General features: G+C 39.7%; 1 protein-coding gene across 6 annotated transcripts in view; it reads left to right on the top strand.

Annotated features, from left to right (window-relative positions):
- The window catches only part of TRIP12 (thyroid hormone receptor interactor 12), a 79,445-nt gene that overhangs the window by 30,896 nt on the left and 30,107 nt on the right, over nucleotides 1-18,442 (top strand). For 4 of the 6 annotated variants that reach the window (XM_040074205.2, XM_040074207.2, XM_040074206.2 and 1 more), the window contains exons 3-7: nucleotides 4,659-4,784; nucleotides 5,746-6,545; nucleotides 15,351-15,456; nucleotides 16,666-16,802; nucleotides 17,721-17,804. In XM_040074205.2, coding sequence (XP_039930139.1) covers nucleotides 4,659-4,784; nucleotides 5,746-6,545; nucleotides 15,351-15,456; nucleotides 16,666-16,802; nucleotides 17,721-17,804 — 1,253 coding nt within the window. The remainder of the gene's footprint in view (nucleotides 1-4,658; nucleotides 4,785-5,745; nucleotides 6,546-15,350; nucleotides 15,457-16,665; nucleotides 16,803-17,720; nucleotides 17,805-18,442) is intronic. The other 2 variants (XM_040074210.2, XM_040074209.2) reach the window with 1 other exon arrangement.

Raw genomic sequence — 18,442 nt, 5'->3', positions numbered from 1 at the left:
AGGAAGTGTAGAAAGACAGATGCTGTCTATTTGCAGTTTGTGCTGTAACAGTGATGTGTGTTTTTCTCTAAAAGAAGAAAGGGGTCTGTATTTAAGAAGGGGTATATGAACAGGTGGTCATTTCCTCCCCATGTATGCATTGTAAGCAAATTGGCCTTGGTGAAGTTGGATAAATGTGATTCCTCACTTTGTGTTGGCAGTAGTGATGTTACGGTGACTGTGATTTGGATGAAGTTTAGCTCTTGTGGCTATTACAGTTGTTACTGGTTTTACTACCATTTTGGAAAGTATTTAGTGTTTACCTCCAAATTTAGAATTACTGTTACAATGGTACCTTTATACTGGTATGAAGTGTCTCTTGGAGCACTCTCCACTGAAGGGTGGCTCTGTGCGGGTTTCTAAGGAAGCAGTAAAGTTTCCCTTTGCAGCAGTAAACTGAAGCAGATGTGTTAATAAGGCTTTCTTTTCATAGGGGTAGGAGGAGGGGGTGGGAGTTACTTATTGTCATTTTCTTAACTGTATATTGACATTGTTACCATGTGTGTTGAAGAATTGTGCCTTCGTGGCCTAGTTCCCAGTGATGCCATAGGGTTTACTTTGAATGGGAGCAATTTGGAAGTGGTATTGTGAGGCACACAATAAGATCTTTTCTGGACATGGAGCGGTTGATTGTTCTTTTCAGTTGTGAGCAATGTTTCACTGTGTTGGTATAGAGTAGTGGAAGTGGTCCCATGTACTAGAACTTTTTACCAGTGCTGCAAAAATTATTTTTTTAAGTGACAGTGGTGCTTATCGTGTTGCATCTTGTTACTCTTAAGGAATCTTTAGGAGTAGTAGCATGTCACTTTGACAAAAATTGCTGCTATGTTGTTCTGCATGAAAGTGGGATACTTTATGAGCAAATTTTCATGTATTGGAATAAAAGTTATACGCGTTCTTGTGTATTTGCAGTTGAAGGCTAAATGATGAACAAGATCCTTGTTGGCTGCGTGTAGGACTTCGATATAAGCAGAAAGAGTGCTTTTGTCAGTTGTATTGCTTTTGTTCTAAACAGGATTTGGTTTTGGACCAGTCTTGGTGATCTGTTAACTGGTAAGAACTTACCTGAGACCTGTAAAAAACTAAATATGATGTTTGGGTTGGTGGGGAAGACAGTATTTCTGAGGAGAGAAAGTAGGTGTTTTTCTACAGTTTTTTTCATTTGTGCTATTTCTTTTTTCCTGATCTCATTTTTGACAGAAGTAGAAGGATAGTTTTTGCAGACTTTGTTTGGAAGCATTTAATAGCTCACTCTCAGCTGCTGAGGAACATGACTTAGATTAAACACTTTGTTTATTCACTAACTTCAAAAGGTACGGTGGTGGTTTTTTTTTTTTTTTAATATGCACAGAGTAACTCTCTGAGAACAGGTTCTAGTTGGTTCTTTATTATGGTTTTGCTCAGGGCTGGCATTTTCCACCATATTGTTTATATAGCACAGCAAGCTAAATGGTAGTTAGCTTGTCAACTTCTGTATGTGTGTTACTCTAAACTTGAGTGTCTGCCTGTGAATTAAATGTGCACCAGCAGACAGCTTTGCCCAGCTGAATGAAGCCTTGGAGTTGTTCATGGAGCTGTCTTTAAGTTTGGGGAGAGAAGGAAAACTAAAAACCCCTACAAAACACAACTTGAAGGTGCAGCAGGAGCTCAGTCGAGAGTGGAAATGGATGAATGCAAGCTCATAAATACTTAGCTCATTTTTTGTCATTAATGGGAAGCTTAGTTTAGTCTCTCAAAACACTTGTTGCTGCAATGATGATTCTTAATGAATGATACAATAATGGAAAAGACTGAAGAATTTGTAATGGTAAGTTACATGTGAAAAGCCTTGGGTTATAGACAAAAGTACACATAGCTTATAACCTTAAAATCAGCCTTCCAGCTTTGCATGTATATTTAAAACCCTTGAATGCTCTGCAAGCATTGCTCATTCTGAGCTTTACAGACTATTCTACCTTTGTATGTGAGTTAACTCTTTAAAGGACACCTTATGTGAACTGTCACAACTTAAATATAAATTGAGACAATGATACTTGTTCGTGTATGGTTAAAGTTTTTACCTTAATCATGTAATCAGATTCTCAGTGTTCTTGTATCAACCTGAGAGGAGAATTCATGTCATATTCCTGTTGTCTGACATGCTACTGCATGCACAGTTGCTATTGTATTGTGGGCCTTCTCTTCGCAGTACATGCAAGGTGGATGATTAAACTCAGAGTGAGAAGTGAGAGCACAGTAGGTGATTTAAAATAAAATTTTTTAAAAATTCTCTTTAGTTGTGACTCCCCATGTGTGACATTTCTAGAGTAACCTTTCTGCTCAGAAGTCTGTACTGATAGCTTGATGAATAAAGAAAACAAAGCAAGTGCTAATACTTTGCATGTATTTGTGACCCCTAGGATATGGCTGTAGCTTTAATAGTCCACACAAATTGGACTTTGGTATGAAACTGTATTTGTAAAACTTCTAAGAATCAAAAAGGTTTAAATGTTAAAGGGGAGGAGCCAGAAACAAGTGGAAACTCTTCACTGCATGTTTTGCAACTATTGATTTAGCAGTATCTTAGTTGAAAAGTTCTTCAGTTATTGTGTTTTGTGAATATCTAAAGCATACCAAAAATCTTTACAGGAAAGTAACCTTTTAAAATATACTTCAGAATAAATGAACTCTGATCAGTATAGCTTACATAAAACTTGAGATTCCTGCCAAATGTAAATTATGTAATAATGTCTGTTCCTCCCATAATAAAAACATTTCATGGGGAAAATTAAATTTCACGCCTAAATCTTTTGTTGGGAAAAGGAAAATCCAAACACTCAAGATTAGGTGAAACATTCCCAAGTTTACCTTGATGGAGTTTGCTGTTGTGACCTGAAGATCTGTTTTATTTCACTTTTGATAGTAAACAATATTTCTTACAGGATAATAAATAAAAAATAATTACTGGAGTATGGAGAAGTTGCTGTTAATTTAATCTTTTCATACTGTCACGCTCTTAGATGGGGCACAGAAAGTGTTGAATATGTACTGTCTGTGTGCATTCATCTGAGTAACTGCCTAAATGAGAATAATTCAGAAGAAAGCAGAAGGAGGAAAGTTATCAAGAAAAAGAGTCATATTGCTGAAGTTTTGCTGTTTGGACTCTAAGTGAATTAGCATTCGGTTATCATCTGGATGGTTAGACTTGGTACTTGTTTTCTACTGAGATCCCAGTTTGTGTTGAAATCCTGAAGAGGATGGGGGAGCTTTCTGGTCAGTAGTATACTTAGCTCTGGCTTTACTACCAGACCTCTGGTATTTCATTGGAAGACACTATTTTAAAGCTTGTGGAACTCTTACTGCTTCCACTTAATCTGTTGGCCTTGATGATGTTTGGGGTCATGGCTTGGAGCAGGACACTTAAATTTGAAGTGCACATTCCTCCCCATCCTCCATGGATGTTTGCAGATCTCAACTCGGAAACTCTCTAGGCCTGGGTTAATAGCATATGACCATGTAATCTGCAGTTCTTTAACTTTGAATTTTTGCTTCTTTCAGCATTAATACTAGACTAGTTTGAGGTTTTTCAAAGGTTAGTGGTTCTTGGGGCTTCTGTATGGGTAGGATATGTGCAGTAGAATTTTCCTGGTGCTAGCTGAGACAAAAGTGCATTTTATCCAGGGAAGTGCAAGTGAGATGTCTCTTGCCTTAGCAATTATTTATATTGTCCTGTTTTAAATGCTGATGAGCACTCTCTTCTGAGTCTTGCAGATGGTAATTCTGAGTGGGCTTCAAAGTAAATGTGGAATATATGAAGATGTAACTGATGTCTTAAATTTTATCTGTGGTATATAGTATATCTTTGTCCTTCAGTCAGAGCTCATGCAATAAACCGTTTTTTTTCATGGAGGTGAAAGCTGCTTAGAAGACCTTTTACAGTTTATCTATGTGAAACTCGTTCCTGTCTCTGACATCACAAGTTTCCTGTCTCGTTTGGCTGCCTTTATTGGTGGTGTGCATTTCTTCATTTCTCTTACTTCAGCTGTTACCAAACAGCTCTCAATGCTTTGAACTGGTAGATCTTGCAGCCAGAAAATAGCTGGTATGGTTGAGCTTTCCTACCAAGTGCAACCGGTTGCATTCCCATTCTGAGCACTTGATTTTTTAAATTTTTTTAAACTGAAGAGCAAAGATGTAAATAGTCATGACTGTATAAAGACTTAATGTCTGGAATCTGGAGGTAGATGAGTATATATCTATTTTTGAGAGGAGATCTTTGACAGATGCTCTAGTCTTGTGCTTTACTGTGCCAGCTTAATGCTTAAGTGAATAATTCAGTAAACTTGCGCACCAGAAAGATCTGAACTTATCTGCAAAACTCAGATGTAAGAAGATGTTTTATTCATTTAAAATGACTAAATAATTGTGTGCTTTGCAAAACAGTTACACTGGTAGTGATTTGTAACTGCATCAGATGGTTCTTTTGAAATGCTGCTTTAATACTAGGAGCTGATATGGAGAAATTTGTAGCTGTAAATATATATGTGTAAATTCTCCAGAAATAAACAATATTCCACCTACAGGTCTCTATCTGTATATTGGAATCCTGATAGCTTTCTGTTTTGACTTTCTGCTGACAGGTCACACTTAGGGCAGGCAAAACATAAGGCACATAGCCCTCCTGAGAGTAGAAAATCTATTTCAAAGACACCCAAAGTGCAGTCTAATACTACTTCTGAGCAGTCCAAGGGACACTTTTCTAAAAGGTAATTGTGCTTTGTATTCATATGTTAACCAGTGTTATCTGCACTTCAAAAATTTGTATAATCGTTGAGCTATACAGAGTTCTAATAAAACGTATGACTAAAAGATATTTAACTAATCTAGGTATTGCATTCACTGGATATATTTCAGTGTTTCCACTTCTGTTTGTTTTTTCTTTTTCTAATTCACCAACTAAGAGCATTCCATGAGTGATGGGGAGGAAATGATTTCTGCATAACTAGTCCTGGAATACTTGCAAGGTCTTTCTCCCCTTCTTCTGCTTCATGCTGGGGGAAGATTGCCCAAGGAGATTAGCGCAATGTCCAATATGAATTGAAATGTGCAATAATTTAAAGTAGGCCTGTGTTCAGGGTAATCATCTTGGTATTGCTTGTCTGCTCTTCATATGCTTCTGCTGTGTACACACTGGAACAATTTTCTATCACACAAGAGAATTTTGCTGTTTTTGTGTGTGATTCACTACATCACTTTAAAGACTGACGGGAAACTATCCTTTCTTTAGGAGCCTTTCTTGAACTAGAATCCAGTTATGACTAGTTATGCATTACTAAACACTCCTTACTCTCTTGTGGAAATTATATTCTCAAACATTCAGTTAATAGCTTATGGCTTGATTTTTTTTTTTTAATTTGTTATTAATCAATTTGACATATATATATATGAAAGTAAAATCTGTTTGAGTTAAACTTCCTTTTTTAAAAAGTGGTGTATTATGCTTTTATTTTGCAATCTACTTAGGTTTTATGCTAGCAAATACGTGTGATATGATGGTTTGCATACAAGCATGTGGGAGTTTTTGTTTGTTTGCTTCAATGTAAACTTAAGTGTTTCCTACATGCAGTAATCTTTATTATTAAAGAATGATGACATTTATAATGCAAAATTCTTACTTGTGAGGCTTCTTGAATTCAACTCTAATGCTGTTCCTGCTTACTTCTACAGAGGCTGTAGTTCATCTGCTGTTTTAATACCACAACAAGAAGATCCAGAGAGAGTCAGTACTTCAGAAAAGCAAAAAACGGGGCAAGTGCCTAAGAAAGACAATTCTCGTGGAGTTAAACGCAGTGCTAGTCCGGATTACAGGAGGACCAATTCTCCTAGCTCTGCTAAAAAGCCCAAAGCACTTCAACACACTGAAACTTCCTCAGAAACTAACAAGCCACATACTAAATCTAAGAGAAGACACTCAGACCAAGAGCAGCCCAAATCTACACAATTGCCATCAACAAGCAAGGCTCACACCAGAAAGGGTGGAGCTGCTGGTAGCTCCCGAAGTCAGAAAAGGAAAAGGACAGAAAATCTGTCTTGTATAAAGAGTGGGTCATCAGTTGAATCAACTGGCACTGAAGAAAAGTCAGCAAAAGTCTCCAAGCTGGCTTCAAAATCGGTGACCTCAGCCAAAGCTGGGTGTAGCACCATCACCGATTCCTCTTCTTCAGCTTCCACCTCCTCCTCCTCTTCTGCTGTTGCTTCTGCTTCTTCTACTGTTCCTCAGGGTGCCAGAGTGAAGCAGGGAAAGGACCAGAGTAAGGCTAGACGTTCCCGTTCTGCATCCAGCCCCAGTCCAAGAAGGAGTAGCAGGGACAAAGAACCAAGTAAAACAGGTGGCTCTTCAAAGTTTGACTGGGCTGCTCGATTCAGCCCAAAAGTCAGTCTCCCTAAAACAAAACTGTCTCTACCAGGCTCTTCCAAGTCTGAGACATCAAAACCTGGACCTTCAGGACTACAGGCTAAGCTAGCAAGTAAGTTGTTCTTTCTGGAGGAATAAACACACATGTTTTAAAATCAAGTCTTCTAAACAAATACTTCTGTTTTTTCAAGCTGCTTGTGATCTTCCCCGAAAAATTTCAGTATGTTCTGCTGAGTTAAGTAAAGCTGTGACTGAAACTATTCACAGCTAAAGCAGATGATTTAAGTTCAGTCAATGTGCTGCAAATTTAAGTTGCTTCTGTGTCTAACAAACAGATTTTAAAAATAAAATACATGCAAAATATTTGGATGTTTGATGGGAGCATGTAGGTTATAAAACACTCTTGACTATATTCCTTTTGTCAGATTTTTATTCCCCCTCATTTTCTTAAATCTGAAGTGGGAATGATAAGTGCTGGAAAACAAATAGACCATATGTGGTTTCTTCTTTCAACTTACTTTCCTGATTCTTCCTTGTTGTGGGAATTTGATGTTTAAAAACTTTAGTCTTGTAAACCTGGTGTACATAATGCTGAGGATATTAGTCATTTTATCTTCTAAGTTGTTCTTGCAAAGTATGGCTTCTTTCTGGTGCTGAGTTTGAGTGGCAGCTGCTGTTCCTGAAGATGATCACTGAGAAATGTAGGCCATTTCCAAACAGAGCACCTGCTTGCAAGAATGCAGATATGCTTGTAGCTCTGTTGTCTTGGACAATTCATTTTTTTAAATGTTTTGCTGCCTTTGTGTACTGAATTATTTATTTACTGAAGGTATTCTCTAGAACTTGATGTAAGAGATTGGATTCCTAAGCTTGCTTACTGTTGTTCCTTTACTTAGGCATGATCACAAGTAGCTTGTCCCAAGTGGGACAATACTAATGCTGGAAGTAGGTGAAATAATCAAAACCAACTGGGTGTCTTCCTGTATAATCAGCGTAGGTCGATTAAATTTAACAGGTGTGTTTTGGCTAATGTGCATGACTGGAGTATTGATTCTGGAATGATGTGACGTAACAGCATTTGGGAAGGAGAGAGGAGTTTTTGCTCTACAGCAAAGTTTGGTTTTTTTTCCTACCTGCTCTGTGATTCAAGGCTGCCAGGTGATGAATTCCAGAATCAAAACTCTGAATTTGCACAGGGCAGAAGGAGAGGGAAGTGGGTGGAAGTCAGGGAGTGACAAGTTCTGAGATAAGTCAGGCTATAGGCAATGAAAAAAGGCAACAGGAAGGAGAAATAATTTGCCTCCAACAAGTGAACAAGAAGATGAAGGCAGAGAGTAACTCATGTGACAAGTTACAGAACCTCTTGAAGGAGCGAGAAGGGGAAGGGTGGAATCGCACAATGTAAAAGGCTGTGTGTATGTTTTGAGTGCCTTGAAAAACAGCATTGGGAGTGTGAGCCTGAACTTTTACTGCAAAGACTGAACTGAGGAAGATACTTTGATTTCACTTTCAGGTCATAGAAGAGCTAAAGGTCTTTAGCTAGAAGATAAGATGCTCAAATATATGTGACAAAACCAAGTTGGTAGGGACTGTAGGTGTGTGTGTATAAAATGTCACTGCTAGGGGACACAAAGCATGATGTGAGATGCTTCTACATGTGACAAAGAACCAAATTATTTTCTATAGACAACATTTCCATTTGAGGGAGGGGGAAAGTACTAACAGGTGATATTAGGAAGTCTAAAATGTCTAATGCCTCTTTATTTTCCCATAGATTACAGCAAAACTTATTCCAGTAAATATCACTGATCACCAAATATCACTATAAGAGCCCAACATAGAACAAAAGTCTTGAACTATGATATTTTCAGTCTCAGCCTTTCAAATAGTGCTCTCTGACAACAGGTTGAGGTGATCTTGGAATCAATAAAAGCTACTGTTAGCTTAGCTCTCTAAAAAAGAGGAACTTTGCGTGACATACACTTTCAAACTATTTAGACAAATTTGAAGTATTTTAAGAAAACACATATTTTGCATAATGCTGAGAAGTGTCATGAAAATAGGAGGAAAGTAAACCACCAGGGTAGTTTTTTGAGAAAGAATAGGTAAGTTCAAATTGTTTTCTGTAGCAACCAGTAGCCTTAGAGGATAAGGGAGCAGAAGAAAGTGATATCTCACACAAATATTTACACCGTGGGGGAGTTTCTAAAGCAGGAGGGCAAAGAGTGATCTAGATGAAATTGGGGTGTGCACCCTTCTACCTGGAAACAAGTCCTGAAAAGTCATAGTAATTCTGTGTAGAAACTAAAAGCTTAAACTTGGTGGACTTTTATAGGTGTATATATTATGAAACCTGTTTGGAGAAGTCTGAAATAGGGCTTATAGAATTAGTGGGAGATAAACAAAAAAAAGCAAACATAACTACAAAAACTTCAGGAAATTGATTGGTGGAAGGGTTTCTAGGAAAATAAGGAGGGAAGGGAAAATAAGGAGAGATGAGAAGGGGGTTTATTCAGGCTAAGATAAAATCTAGAATAGTTTGGTTGAAAGGGATCTTAAAGATCATCTCATTCCAAACCCCCTGGCACAGGCAGGACTGCCTTCCACTACACCTGGTTCCCCAAACCCCATCTGGTCGGTCATGTCTATATAAATGCAATGCTGTTCCCTTCTGGAGTTGATGCAGTTCAAGGAGTACAAGAATCCTTGTTCGGGGTTGTGATCTTTGAATGAAAAATAAGAGCTGCTGATCTGACTTATCTACTGAAGAGAAGAATGAGGAGAAACGTGGCTGTCATCTTTGCAGAAGGTTTTCACATGCTGGAGGAGAATGAGAATACCTTGAGGTTTCTTGTCCAATCCTTCTGGATAGCTAAATAGGTGTTAAATCCAGCCCAGCTGACTTTCAGAGTGTTTAGCTCTGCACATCAATGACATCACTGAATAACAGCTAAAGAATATGTTGGAATAATAAAAGCAGGCTAGACTGAAGTTCTTTGCATCTATTTGAGTAGTTGAATATTCCTTCCTGGGGAAAAGAGGGAAGAGAGGAAGAAAGCAAGTTTCTCATTTTGCTCTTGTGACGACTATTTTCACATCCCTTTCAGGCCTTATCTCTTGTAGGGGCTTTTTAAACATTGCAAATCGGGTCATGTTACTGATTATGTAACAATATAAAATCAAGCTTAATTATGTTTCCAGTATTGGGGAAATCTTTGCTGTACTTTGTGTTTTGTCTTGTGGCCCTTAAGTAGGAGGAGCAGTGGCAGCAGTGGCTGGGACAGTGCTAAGAGCAGGGTAACTTAGGATAGCTGTCCCTGCCTGGGAAGTCTCAACCTAGTACTGGGGACTTGAGGGGTTAGGGAGGTTATTGATGTAAGCACTGAAAAGCCACCTGAACATGAAGACAAAGTGTGAATGGTATAGAACTCCTGGCTTTGAGGGATTTGGCAGAGGTGAGGGAGAAAAGAGACAGACAATAGCTCTGCATTAGTTTATTTGGGATTGTGGATACAGTGCTGGCTTGGGTGATGGTAGTTAGAGCCTTGGGACTGAGGCAGTAAGATGGCTAGCTTGGAGATACTCAGCTTAATTGTGGTGACAGGCTGCGTGGGGCTTTAATAACTGCTGGGGGTGTCTGGGTTGGTACTGAGGGAGGGTAATAGTGGAATATTAGAGTGATGGCTGTCTTGCCTTCCCCTGCTACAGCTCTTTTTACCCCATCTCAGTTAGTGAGAAGGGCAGTCTTGCACAGAAGCCAATCTGAAGTCTAAAATTCCAGTCCTAACAAGTAAATCATTCCTGATTGCCTTTCTGAACTGCAGATGAAGGGCTTTTTAGGTTATGAACTGTGGAAGTTTGTCTAACTTTGTTTTGACTTGGGTAATATATTCAGGCTTAATAAGTGATTGCAGTACAGCTGCATTCTGAACTTTTCTTTTGCACAACAAAATCGTCCTTAAAAAATGCTGACAAGTAAACACGCTTAATGTGAAGTTAAGATTTTTTAGTTTGATTTGTTAGGCTGCACTATTTCAGGTTTAGCCTGTTTGAATGTATTTTCCTTCTGACTCATAAACATGAGTGCTTGGCATGCAAAATAGGATGATGTCAGGGCATAAGCAATATATGTCTGCCATAAGAAAGCTTGTGTTTCTGCTTTAATTCTGAAGTTCACTTCTGAAGTTTTTGCAGGTGCTGAGTATAAGATGCTTAAACCTGATTTTCTCTGAGGAGTTTGGATGAGAGATCATTTATATAAACTTGATACCCACAAATCTGTGGGCCGAAGGGATATACCTACAAGTGTTGAGGGAGCTGGCAGATGTTACTGCTAAAGCCACACTCCATCATCTTTGAAAGGTCATGAAGAGCAGCAGAGATGCTTGAGGAAAGCCAGTGTCACTTCAGAAGGGGCTAGGAAGAGGACCCAGGGAACTATAGGCTGGTCAGACTCGCCTCTGTTGCTTGAAAGAGGAGCTCATCCTGCATTGTCATTTCAAAGTGAAGTGAAAAATGGTTATCAGTAGTAGTTGACATGGATTGACGAGGGGAAGTAATGCTTGATTAGTCTGGTAGCTTGCTGTGGTGGAGTGGCTGGCTGAGTAGATGAGGGGAGAGCAGTTGTCTGCCTTGACTTCAGCAAGGCTTTTGACTCTGTCTCCTGTAGCATCCTCCTAGCTCAGGAAGTGTGGGTGAGGTGAATGACAATGGGCTGGATTGAGAATTGATGAATGGCAGAGTTCAGATGTTGCTATCAGCAACACAGGGTCCAGCTGGAGGCCTGTAGCTGGCAGTGTTCCCCAGGAGCCAATACTGGGTTCAGTCCCTTTCTACTGGTTCACCAGTGACCTGGCTTAGGGGGCAGAGTGCATCCTCAGCGAGTCTGAGGCTACGAAAGGGAGAGGCGTGGCTCATACATCAGAGGCTGTGTTGCCATTCAGTTAGACCTGGAGGAGCTGCAGAGTTGGGTGGAGAGGAATCTAATGAAGTTCAAAGGCAAGTGCAGGGTCCTGCACGTGGAGAGGAATAACTTCACACACCAGTGGAGGTTAGCAGCTGACCTGCTGGAAAGAAGCTCTGTGGAGAAGGACCTGGGTCCCTGGTGGGGAACAGGCAGTGCATGAGCCAGCAGTGAGCTCTTGTGGCTAAGAAGGCCAAGAAAATCCTGGGGTGTGTTAGGAAGAGCATTGCTAACAGATCAATGGAATTGATCCTGCTCCTCTGCTCTGCCTTGGTGAAGCCTCACCTGGAGTGCTGTGTCCAGTTCTCGTCTCCCCAGTTCAAGGAAGACAAGGAGCTACTGAAAAGGTCCAGTGGAGGACTGTGAAGGTAATGAGGGGACTGCAGCATCTCTCATGAGGAAAGGCTGTACATCTGTACCTGTTCAGCCTGGAGAAAAAATGATTTACCAATGCATACAAATACTTCAGGAGTGGTTGTCAAGAGATTGGGCCAGATTTTTTTCATTGTGCATAGCACCAGGACAAGTGGCAGGGGACACAAACTGAATACAGGAAGTTCCACTGAATAGGAGGAAAAACCTCTTTGAGAGTGACAGAGCAGTAGATCAGGCTGCCCAGAGAGACAGTGGAGTCTGCTTTTCTGGAGATACTCAAAACATGCCTGAACATGACCAGTGTACCTGCTACAGCAGTGAGGGTTGGATGATCTCTGAAGGTCACTTCAGCCCCAACCTTTCTGTGAGTCTGTGACAATTGCTCTATGTGTTACAGAAGTGGTGCTGAACAAACAGCTTCTGGAGACGATCATCACACCAATTCATCTGAGAGCCATTGCTGTCTGTCTGTAACAGTGTGACTGGTGCTTTCCTCCATCAGGCACACACAGGGCATCTTTAATCTCATTTTCCTGAACACTGGCTGTGCTCTGCTTACTGGTGAATGCTTGCCGCTTTCAGCCTGCTGCAACTCCTAAAGACACAGGACTAACCTTCAATTTGGAGACTGTGCTGGCCATCCCAAATTTTAATGCCAATGTGAGTGAAAGGAAGAAGGCTCAGCCTGAAGAAATTAACAGTTCTGAAGCTTCGGTATTGGGAAGACTCAAAGTATTTGCAAAAGATGCAGGTGGCAAGATTGACTTAGTTGATTAAGACGGCTTCTTAAAGGCAGAGTGGCATTGAACAGCAGGAAGGGAACGTGCCGTGAGAAGACTTTCTTCACTTTCTCTTTTAGCCTTTAAAATTAATAGAGGAAGGTGGAAGCTCAGTTGTACCCTGGTAGATGCTCAGAGACAGAAAAGTAAAGCCTTGGGAAAAGAAACATGTAGAAAGATCTGACAAGTAGAACATTGTTGAGCAGCAGGAGAAAATGTGCTCAGCTCTTCTGGATGCTCAGGAAGTGTTCTGCAGCTCACCTGCCAAGCAGTAACTGGGTAACTGTACATTCCCTACAACCCTCTGAGGTAATTCAGTTTAAAGAGATGGCTCAGCTAATTTAATGCCACTTACGGAATAGGACAACCCATTTTATTGCATCTTTGCCCTGGTGCTTGGTGTCTGTGCTCATCTGATCCTTAAGCAAGCTCAGCTCACCAAACTGGCGAATACTAAAACAATAAAGTGTGTGTCACACATGTACTTGGTACATCTTGGGATTGATTTGGGGAAAAGAAGAGCTTGATGGGCCATACTTCTAAACAGCAGTAAGCTGTTAAACTGGCTCTGCTGCTTTGTGAAACTCTTGCCCTTAGTAGAAATCCTGTTTTGATACAAGCTAAGTCAGTCTTCACTTAGAGTGGATGTGTGTTGTCTCGTCAGTAGCCTGTTACTAAGCTAATATGAAGTTACCTAATTTAGGTTTGACTGCTTGAAAATGGCTACCCACAGATTTGAAGCAGTAAATGGTGTGCTGACATAAAAGATGAAAATGCGGCTTTTTTTGCCCAGTGAGCTCTACTGTATCAAGATAATTAATTTATTCTTCTAATGTAAAGCATAAGTGCATTTCACTTAAAATTTCACCATAGTGTTACGGGTACTGAGTAACCTAGTTTTCCATACGTGTTATATATTTGAAAGCTTATCTCTGAACTCAGTTGGGCAAACACATTTTACCTGTGGAGTAGTACAGTGCTATACCTAGTGCCAGTTGAAGAAAGCATTTTCTGGTGTAAAATACAACCAGCTCTGAGGGAAATTGATGTATCGTTGTACTTCTGAGTGCTTGAGAAGTGTAGCTGTGGTATTGTATCCTGCTGCAGCCATTTCAAATGAGTTTTGTCTTGTATTTCTACCTTATGACACGTTTCCTTCTGTCACACCCATCCCCCCTCCCCAAAGTATTACATATACTATAGGTAAGTAAGGTTTGAGTCACTGTGTTGTGGTGACTTCAACTTACCGTTCTGGTTTCAAAGCATATGTAGTAAAAATGCCACTACTTTTCTGAACATTCAGAAAAGTTATGTATGTTCTATATGTACAGATCATGTGAAAATTCAAGTGACTGGCCTGCTTCAGTTCAGTGCTTGGTGGCTTTTAAATACAGAGTATTGTTTTCTTAAGGTTGCCAAATTTCTTGAGTTGCTAAGCCAAGTGTGTGGTAAATACATGAATATCAGGTTAACCTTCATCTGCATAGACCTTGACTGCACACAGCCTTGTGTTTCTGGGTCAGATATGCTGTGGTGTTTGAAAGGACACGCTATTGGCCACATCAGGAGTAGTTTTTATGGAGCACTTTTCCTTTTCTGTTAAATATCCAGTCAGAGGCTGCATAGTTATCATTTCATTCCTCAGTACCACAACTCTGCGTTCCTGGAATGTTTTAGGATTAAGGAAATAGGAGCTAGTTTGATTAACTTCTGAACTCAAATGCATTGCATGTTTAAGAATGTTTTGTTTCTGCTTTGTTGCCAGAAGAGGGAGCAGTGATCTAACTTACTTTTCAAAAATGTTTATGTCTATTCTAGTAATAACGTCTGAATTCAATGTTATGATGTTCTCTTCTATTATATTTATATATTTTGGAGATGTGTCGATGGGGTCACTGCAATGTCAAACTGGGCCTGATAAAAATTTTTGATTTTTACCTTAAATTGTCAGTTTTGTGCTTTGGAGGCTGCCACTGGATATCTCAACCTGATAGTAAGCTTGCTGAGAATCATCAGAAAATGTTGTATTGCATGGGGGTTTTGTGCGTTTAACCTGTTCCGTGGTGGGATGTTACCGGAACAATGGCTTTGTCACCGAGACCAAATTATCAATTGGGTCAGTTCACAACAGTGCATCTCCTTGTAAGTGAAACACTGGAACTCCTTTTCCAAAGCTGTGAGGATGTGCTTGCTTATTTACATCAAAGATGGCCTTATGACAGTAAGAGGGGCTGAAGGGCTGTAGTTGAAATAGGAACACAAATAATCCATGGAATAGATCTCAGCACTGACAGTGCTTGACTCCTGGAGGAGAGCATGGTTCTGATTGAAGACAGTTATTTTTACCCATATTAGTGTGAATAAAACTGACTGAAATTTGAGACTGCAACTACCACTTCCTTCCCTCTCGACATGTAGTTTCTTTTTTTCTGTTTAAGGCTAAGGCATCATCTTTTAATTGTTTGAACATGGAAATAGTACACTTGTATCCCATAATGTGATACCTGTTTAGCTTGAGAAAGATGATGTATAGTGGTAGTGTATAGCTTAATAAAAGGTGCCTATATAAAAACTCGGAGTTTAGTGTTGCTTAATGAGTAAAAGTAAATGTCTGAACCTTTCTGTTACTGGTATAGCAGTTCAGTGTAAGCTGACTAAAATTGATGTGGGCTTATTTTGGTTCTTACGTGGCTGTTCTTCTACGCAAGGAAGGTTTCCTGTACACAAAAGCTTAATTTCTTTGTAGAACTGCTGTGTATTTAAAGACTGATTTACTCTCAATTCTTTACATATTGCACAGGTCTAAGAAAGTCTACAAAGAAGCGCAGTGAATCACCACCTGCTGAGCTCCCCAGTTTACGGCGGAGCACACGGCAAAAGACCACGGGCTCCTGTGCTAGCACCAGGTAAGACTTAGGGAAATGAAACTTGATCACTACAGTGAGTTAGTATTCGTTTTCATGCATGAAAATTGGCCTTGTCTGTCTCTGATTTGGCTGTTGTAAAAGCAGCTGTAGCTTTTCCGGCCTGCTGGATCACTCTGTACACCAGTGTCATGGATAGCACATAGAATTTGTCACCATCAGACTTCCAGTAAGGCCCTCAGCTGTGGAGGTGGAGGAAGAGAAACAGCCAAAGCCAGTATCACAGACTTAAGTAGTCCTGTCTTTAGAAAGGTGTTTAAGAAGACAGACAGCAGTGCTGAACTACTGTCTGTCATGAGTAGTGAAGTAGATAATTGTTTTGAAAAATAAGACTGTGGTACCACACAGGAGTCCATTTTAATAGGGTGCACTGTTCAGCTGACTCAGCCTGTCAGCAGTTTCATCTGAACTGCATCTAAGTACTTAATGTACTTCCTGGTGCAGAGGAGAAGTAGTCCTGAATTAGTAATTTTAAGCAGCTGGTAGATTAAATGGGAGGGGAGAGTTAATGTATCCTGTGATGCAATAAACTTCTGTAATTGCATTTATTGTGGGACTAGACATAGGAAGCCTTAACAAACTTTATTTTTGTTCTTATGCCTAGACTGTTTAGTACTTCTAGCACATCCTCTTTTCCCTCTTCCACACAATTAAAAAACCAGTTCTGAAGTCTTGATTTTGTTGTCAAGTGTGTATTTGAGTTAGACTGTTTACTTTGAAGGCATATGTATTTGTGGTGATGAAGGCTGTAGTGTTTAAAACTGCATGCCTAAATAGGCTCATCCTCTCCAGCTTGTTCTGACACTGAAAACCAGGTTGAATGTCAGAGTCCTCTTCTTGCTTTCAGTAGTTCAGAACTTCCTGTAAAGATGACTATCATCAGCCTTCTCAAATGTGTATATGGTTTATTATTAACAATCACTTTAAACTTGCTCATTTTTGCTGTTATATTTTAGTAGAATGCCTGGTCTTAAAATGCCTTAGTGTAAACAAATCACTGCCATGGTGTGGGGCAGGGAGCGTACAGAAGAGTTGGATACTTTTGTGAAGATGGATTCTTCACGTATTGCTCGTTTGTGCATAGTTGTGGCAGTGACGTACATAAACATTATGTAGTCTTTAGTAGGCTTACATTAATAAATCTCTTATCTTAGTTCATAAGATCTGAAACTCTGTTTTTTGAACCTTTAGTCGGCGAGGCTCTGGCCTGGGCAAAAGAGGAGCAGCTGAAGCTCGCCGACAGGAGAAGATGGCTGATCCTGACAACAACCAGGATGGAGTTAACTCTTCAGCTGCAAGGACAGATGAGCCTCCCCAGGGAGCTGCAGGTAAGAAGGAATTCCAATTGAAGAATGTTCATCATAGCTTGCTAATATAAAATTCTTTGTGTTTAAAAATAGTTAAATGGATTAAGTTCTGAAGAGAAATTATTTAAGATGGTAAATTATGCTGGAGGGTTTTTGAATGAGAGGGACCCTTATATTTGATTAGGATTCTTTGGCTATTTAGTACATGTTTCAATTACGCTTTTTTTGGTAGTGTCCAAACTATATTCAGTAATCCAGATGTTAGTTTTTGAGCTTCTCCTACTTTTAAAAAAAGTAACTTCAGCTGATGCTACATAAATGCCACCAGCTGAACAGACATCAAACTGTTGAGAATCCAGAAGGCATACATTATCTGTAAAAGCTCTGTTGAAACTACTCATAAATATTCTACAGATTTTTGGTTGAAATTGCAAGCATATCCATACTGGAGAAATTGTGACCAAGTTGAATACTGTTACTTGCACAGTTCTATTAGATGATAAATTTATCATCTGGTCCTAATTAGTGAGTTCAAAGGAGCTGTGCAGTAATTATGCTGAATGGTAAAAAATACTAAACATTTTATGCTTTGAGCTGGCTACATCCATACAAAAAGAGGTAATGGAAACTCGGTACAGCATAGTACTCAATTAAGGAAAGTATCCATTTATTAAACATACAAGTAAATCTATCTGAAACTTAATTTTATGGACTTAGCTGTGGGGTTTTTTTCCATTTTCTTGTGTTGATAAAGCTGTTCTCTTCAGCTTTTTGGAGAGTACTAGTTCTCTAGACTGGTCTGTTTTAAAATGGGAGTTTTACAGGAGTTTGCTGGTGGCAGTGTTAAATGCAGACTGCACTTTAGATGGCGGAGCCTTTTTTATGTGAGTTTTGTGGCTTTAAAGACTAACTTGTATTGATCTCATATTGTTTGTTTAGCTTCTAGTTCTGTTGCTGGAGCTGTAGGTATGACAACTTCTGGAGAAAGTGAGTCAGATGATTCTGAGATGGGAAGACTACAAGGTATAAAAGTTGTTACTGATTTACCTTTTTGGTTGTTAGCAACTTATAAATAACCATATGTACACAAATTCTCTAGGACATTCAAGTGGGAAGGCTGTATTTTGTTTCGCTGTCTGTGGATGTGTTTTTGCCTGCAGTAGTTCTGAAGCAGGGATTTACAAGCATTAATTCACAAAAGATGCAAGGATGTCTGGAGAGGGGTGGGATAGTGTCTCTTTTCATTTAAATGGTGTGTCATACCTTACTACTGATGATTTTCTAGGAGGAGGTGGTGGGGAGAGAACTGAGAACTCAGTCCTATTAAATGTGTCAGCTCAAATATGAAAATACTCTTGCAAGCATGTTTTGAGTTTAGAGGCCAGGTTAGGCCTACTATACTCTGCCTGCTTTTGGTTAACATTTTTTTTTTGTGCTTGTCATTGATACCCATGTTGCTGTAAGCTTTGACCAAAGAAGTCTGAATGTTCTTAAAATGCTTGCTTTTGTGCTGGGGCTAAAGGAGTCTGGTCTCTTAAAATCAGAGTGTATGACAGGTATAAACTCAGTTTGCGTGTCCTGCAACCGGTCTGATTTTACTACTACATTGCAGGGAGTCCTGAGGTCATGATCTCCCTTGCAAATGACAGGTTTACAGGTTT

Source organism: Hirundo rustica, chromosome 10, assembly GCF_015227805.2.
Source record: "Hirundo rustica isolate bHirRus1 chromosome 10, bHirRus1.pri.v3, whole genome shotgun sequence".
Lineage (NCBI taxonomy): Eukaryota > Metazoa > Chordata > Aves > Passeriformes > Hirundinidae > Hirundo > Hirundo rustica.
Note: the sequence above shows the minus strand (reverse complement) of the source record. Positions and strands in the feature narration are given on the sequence as shown.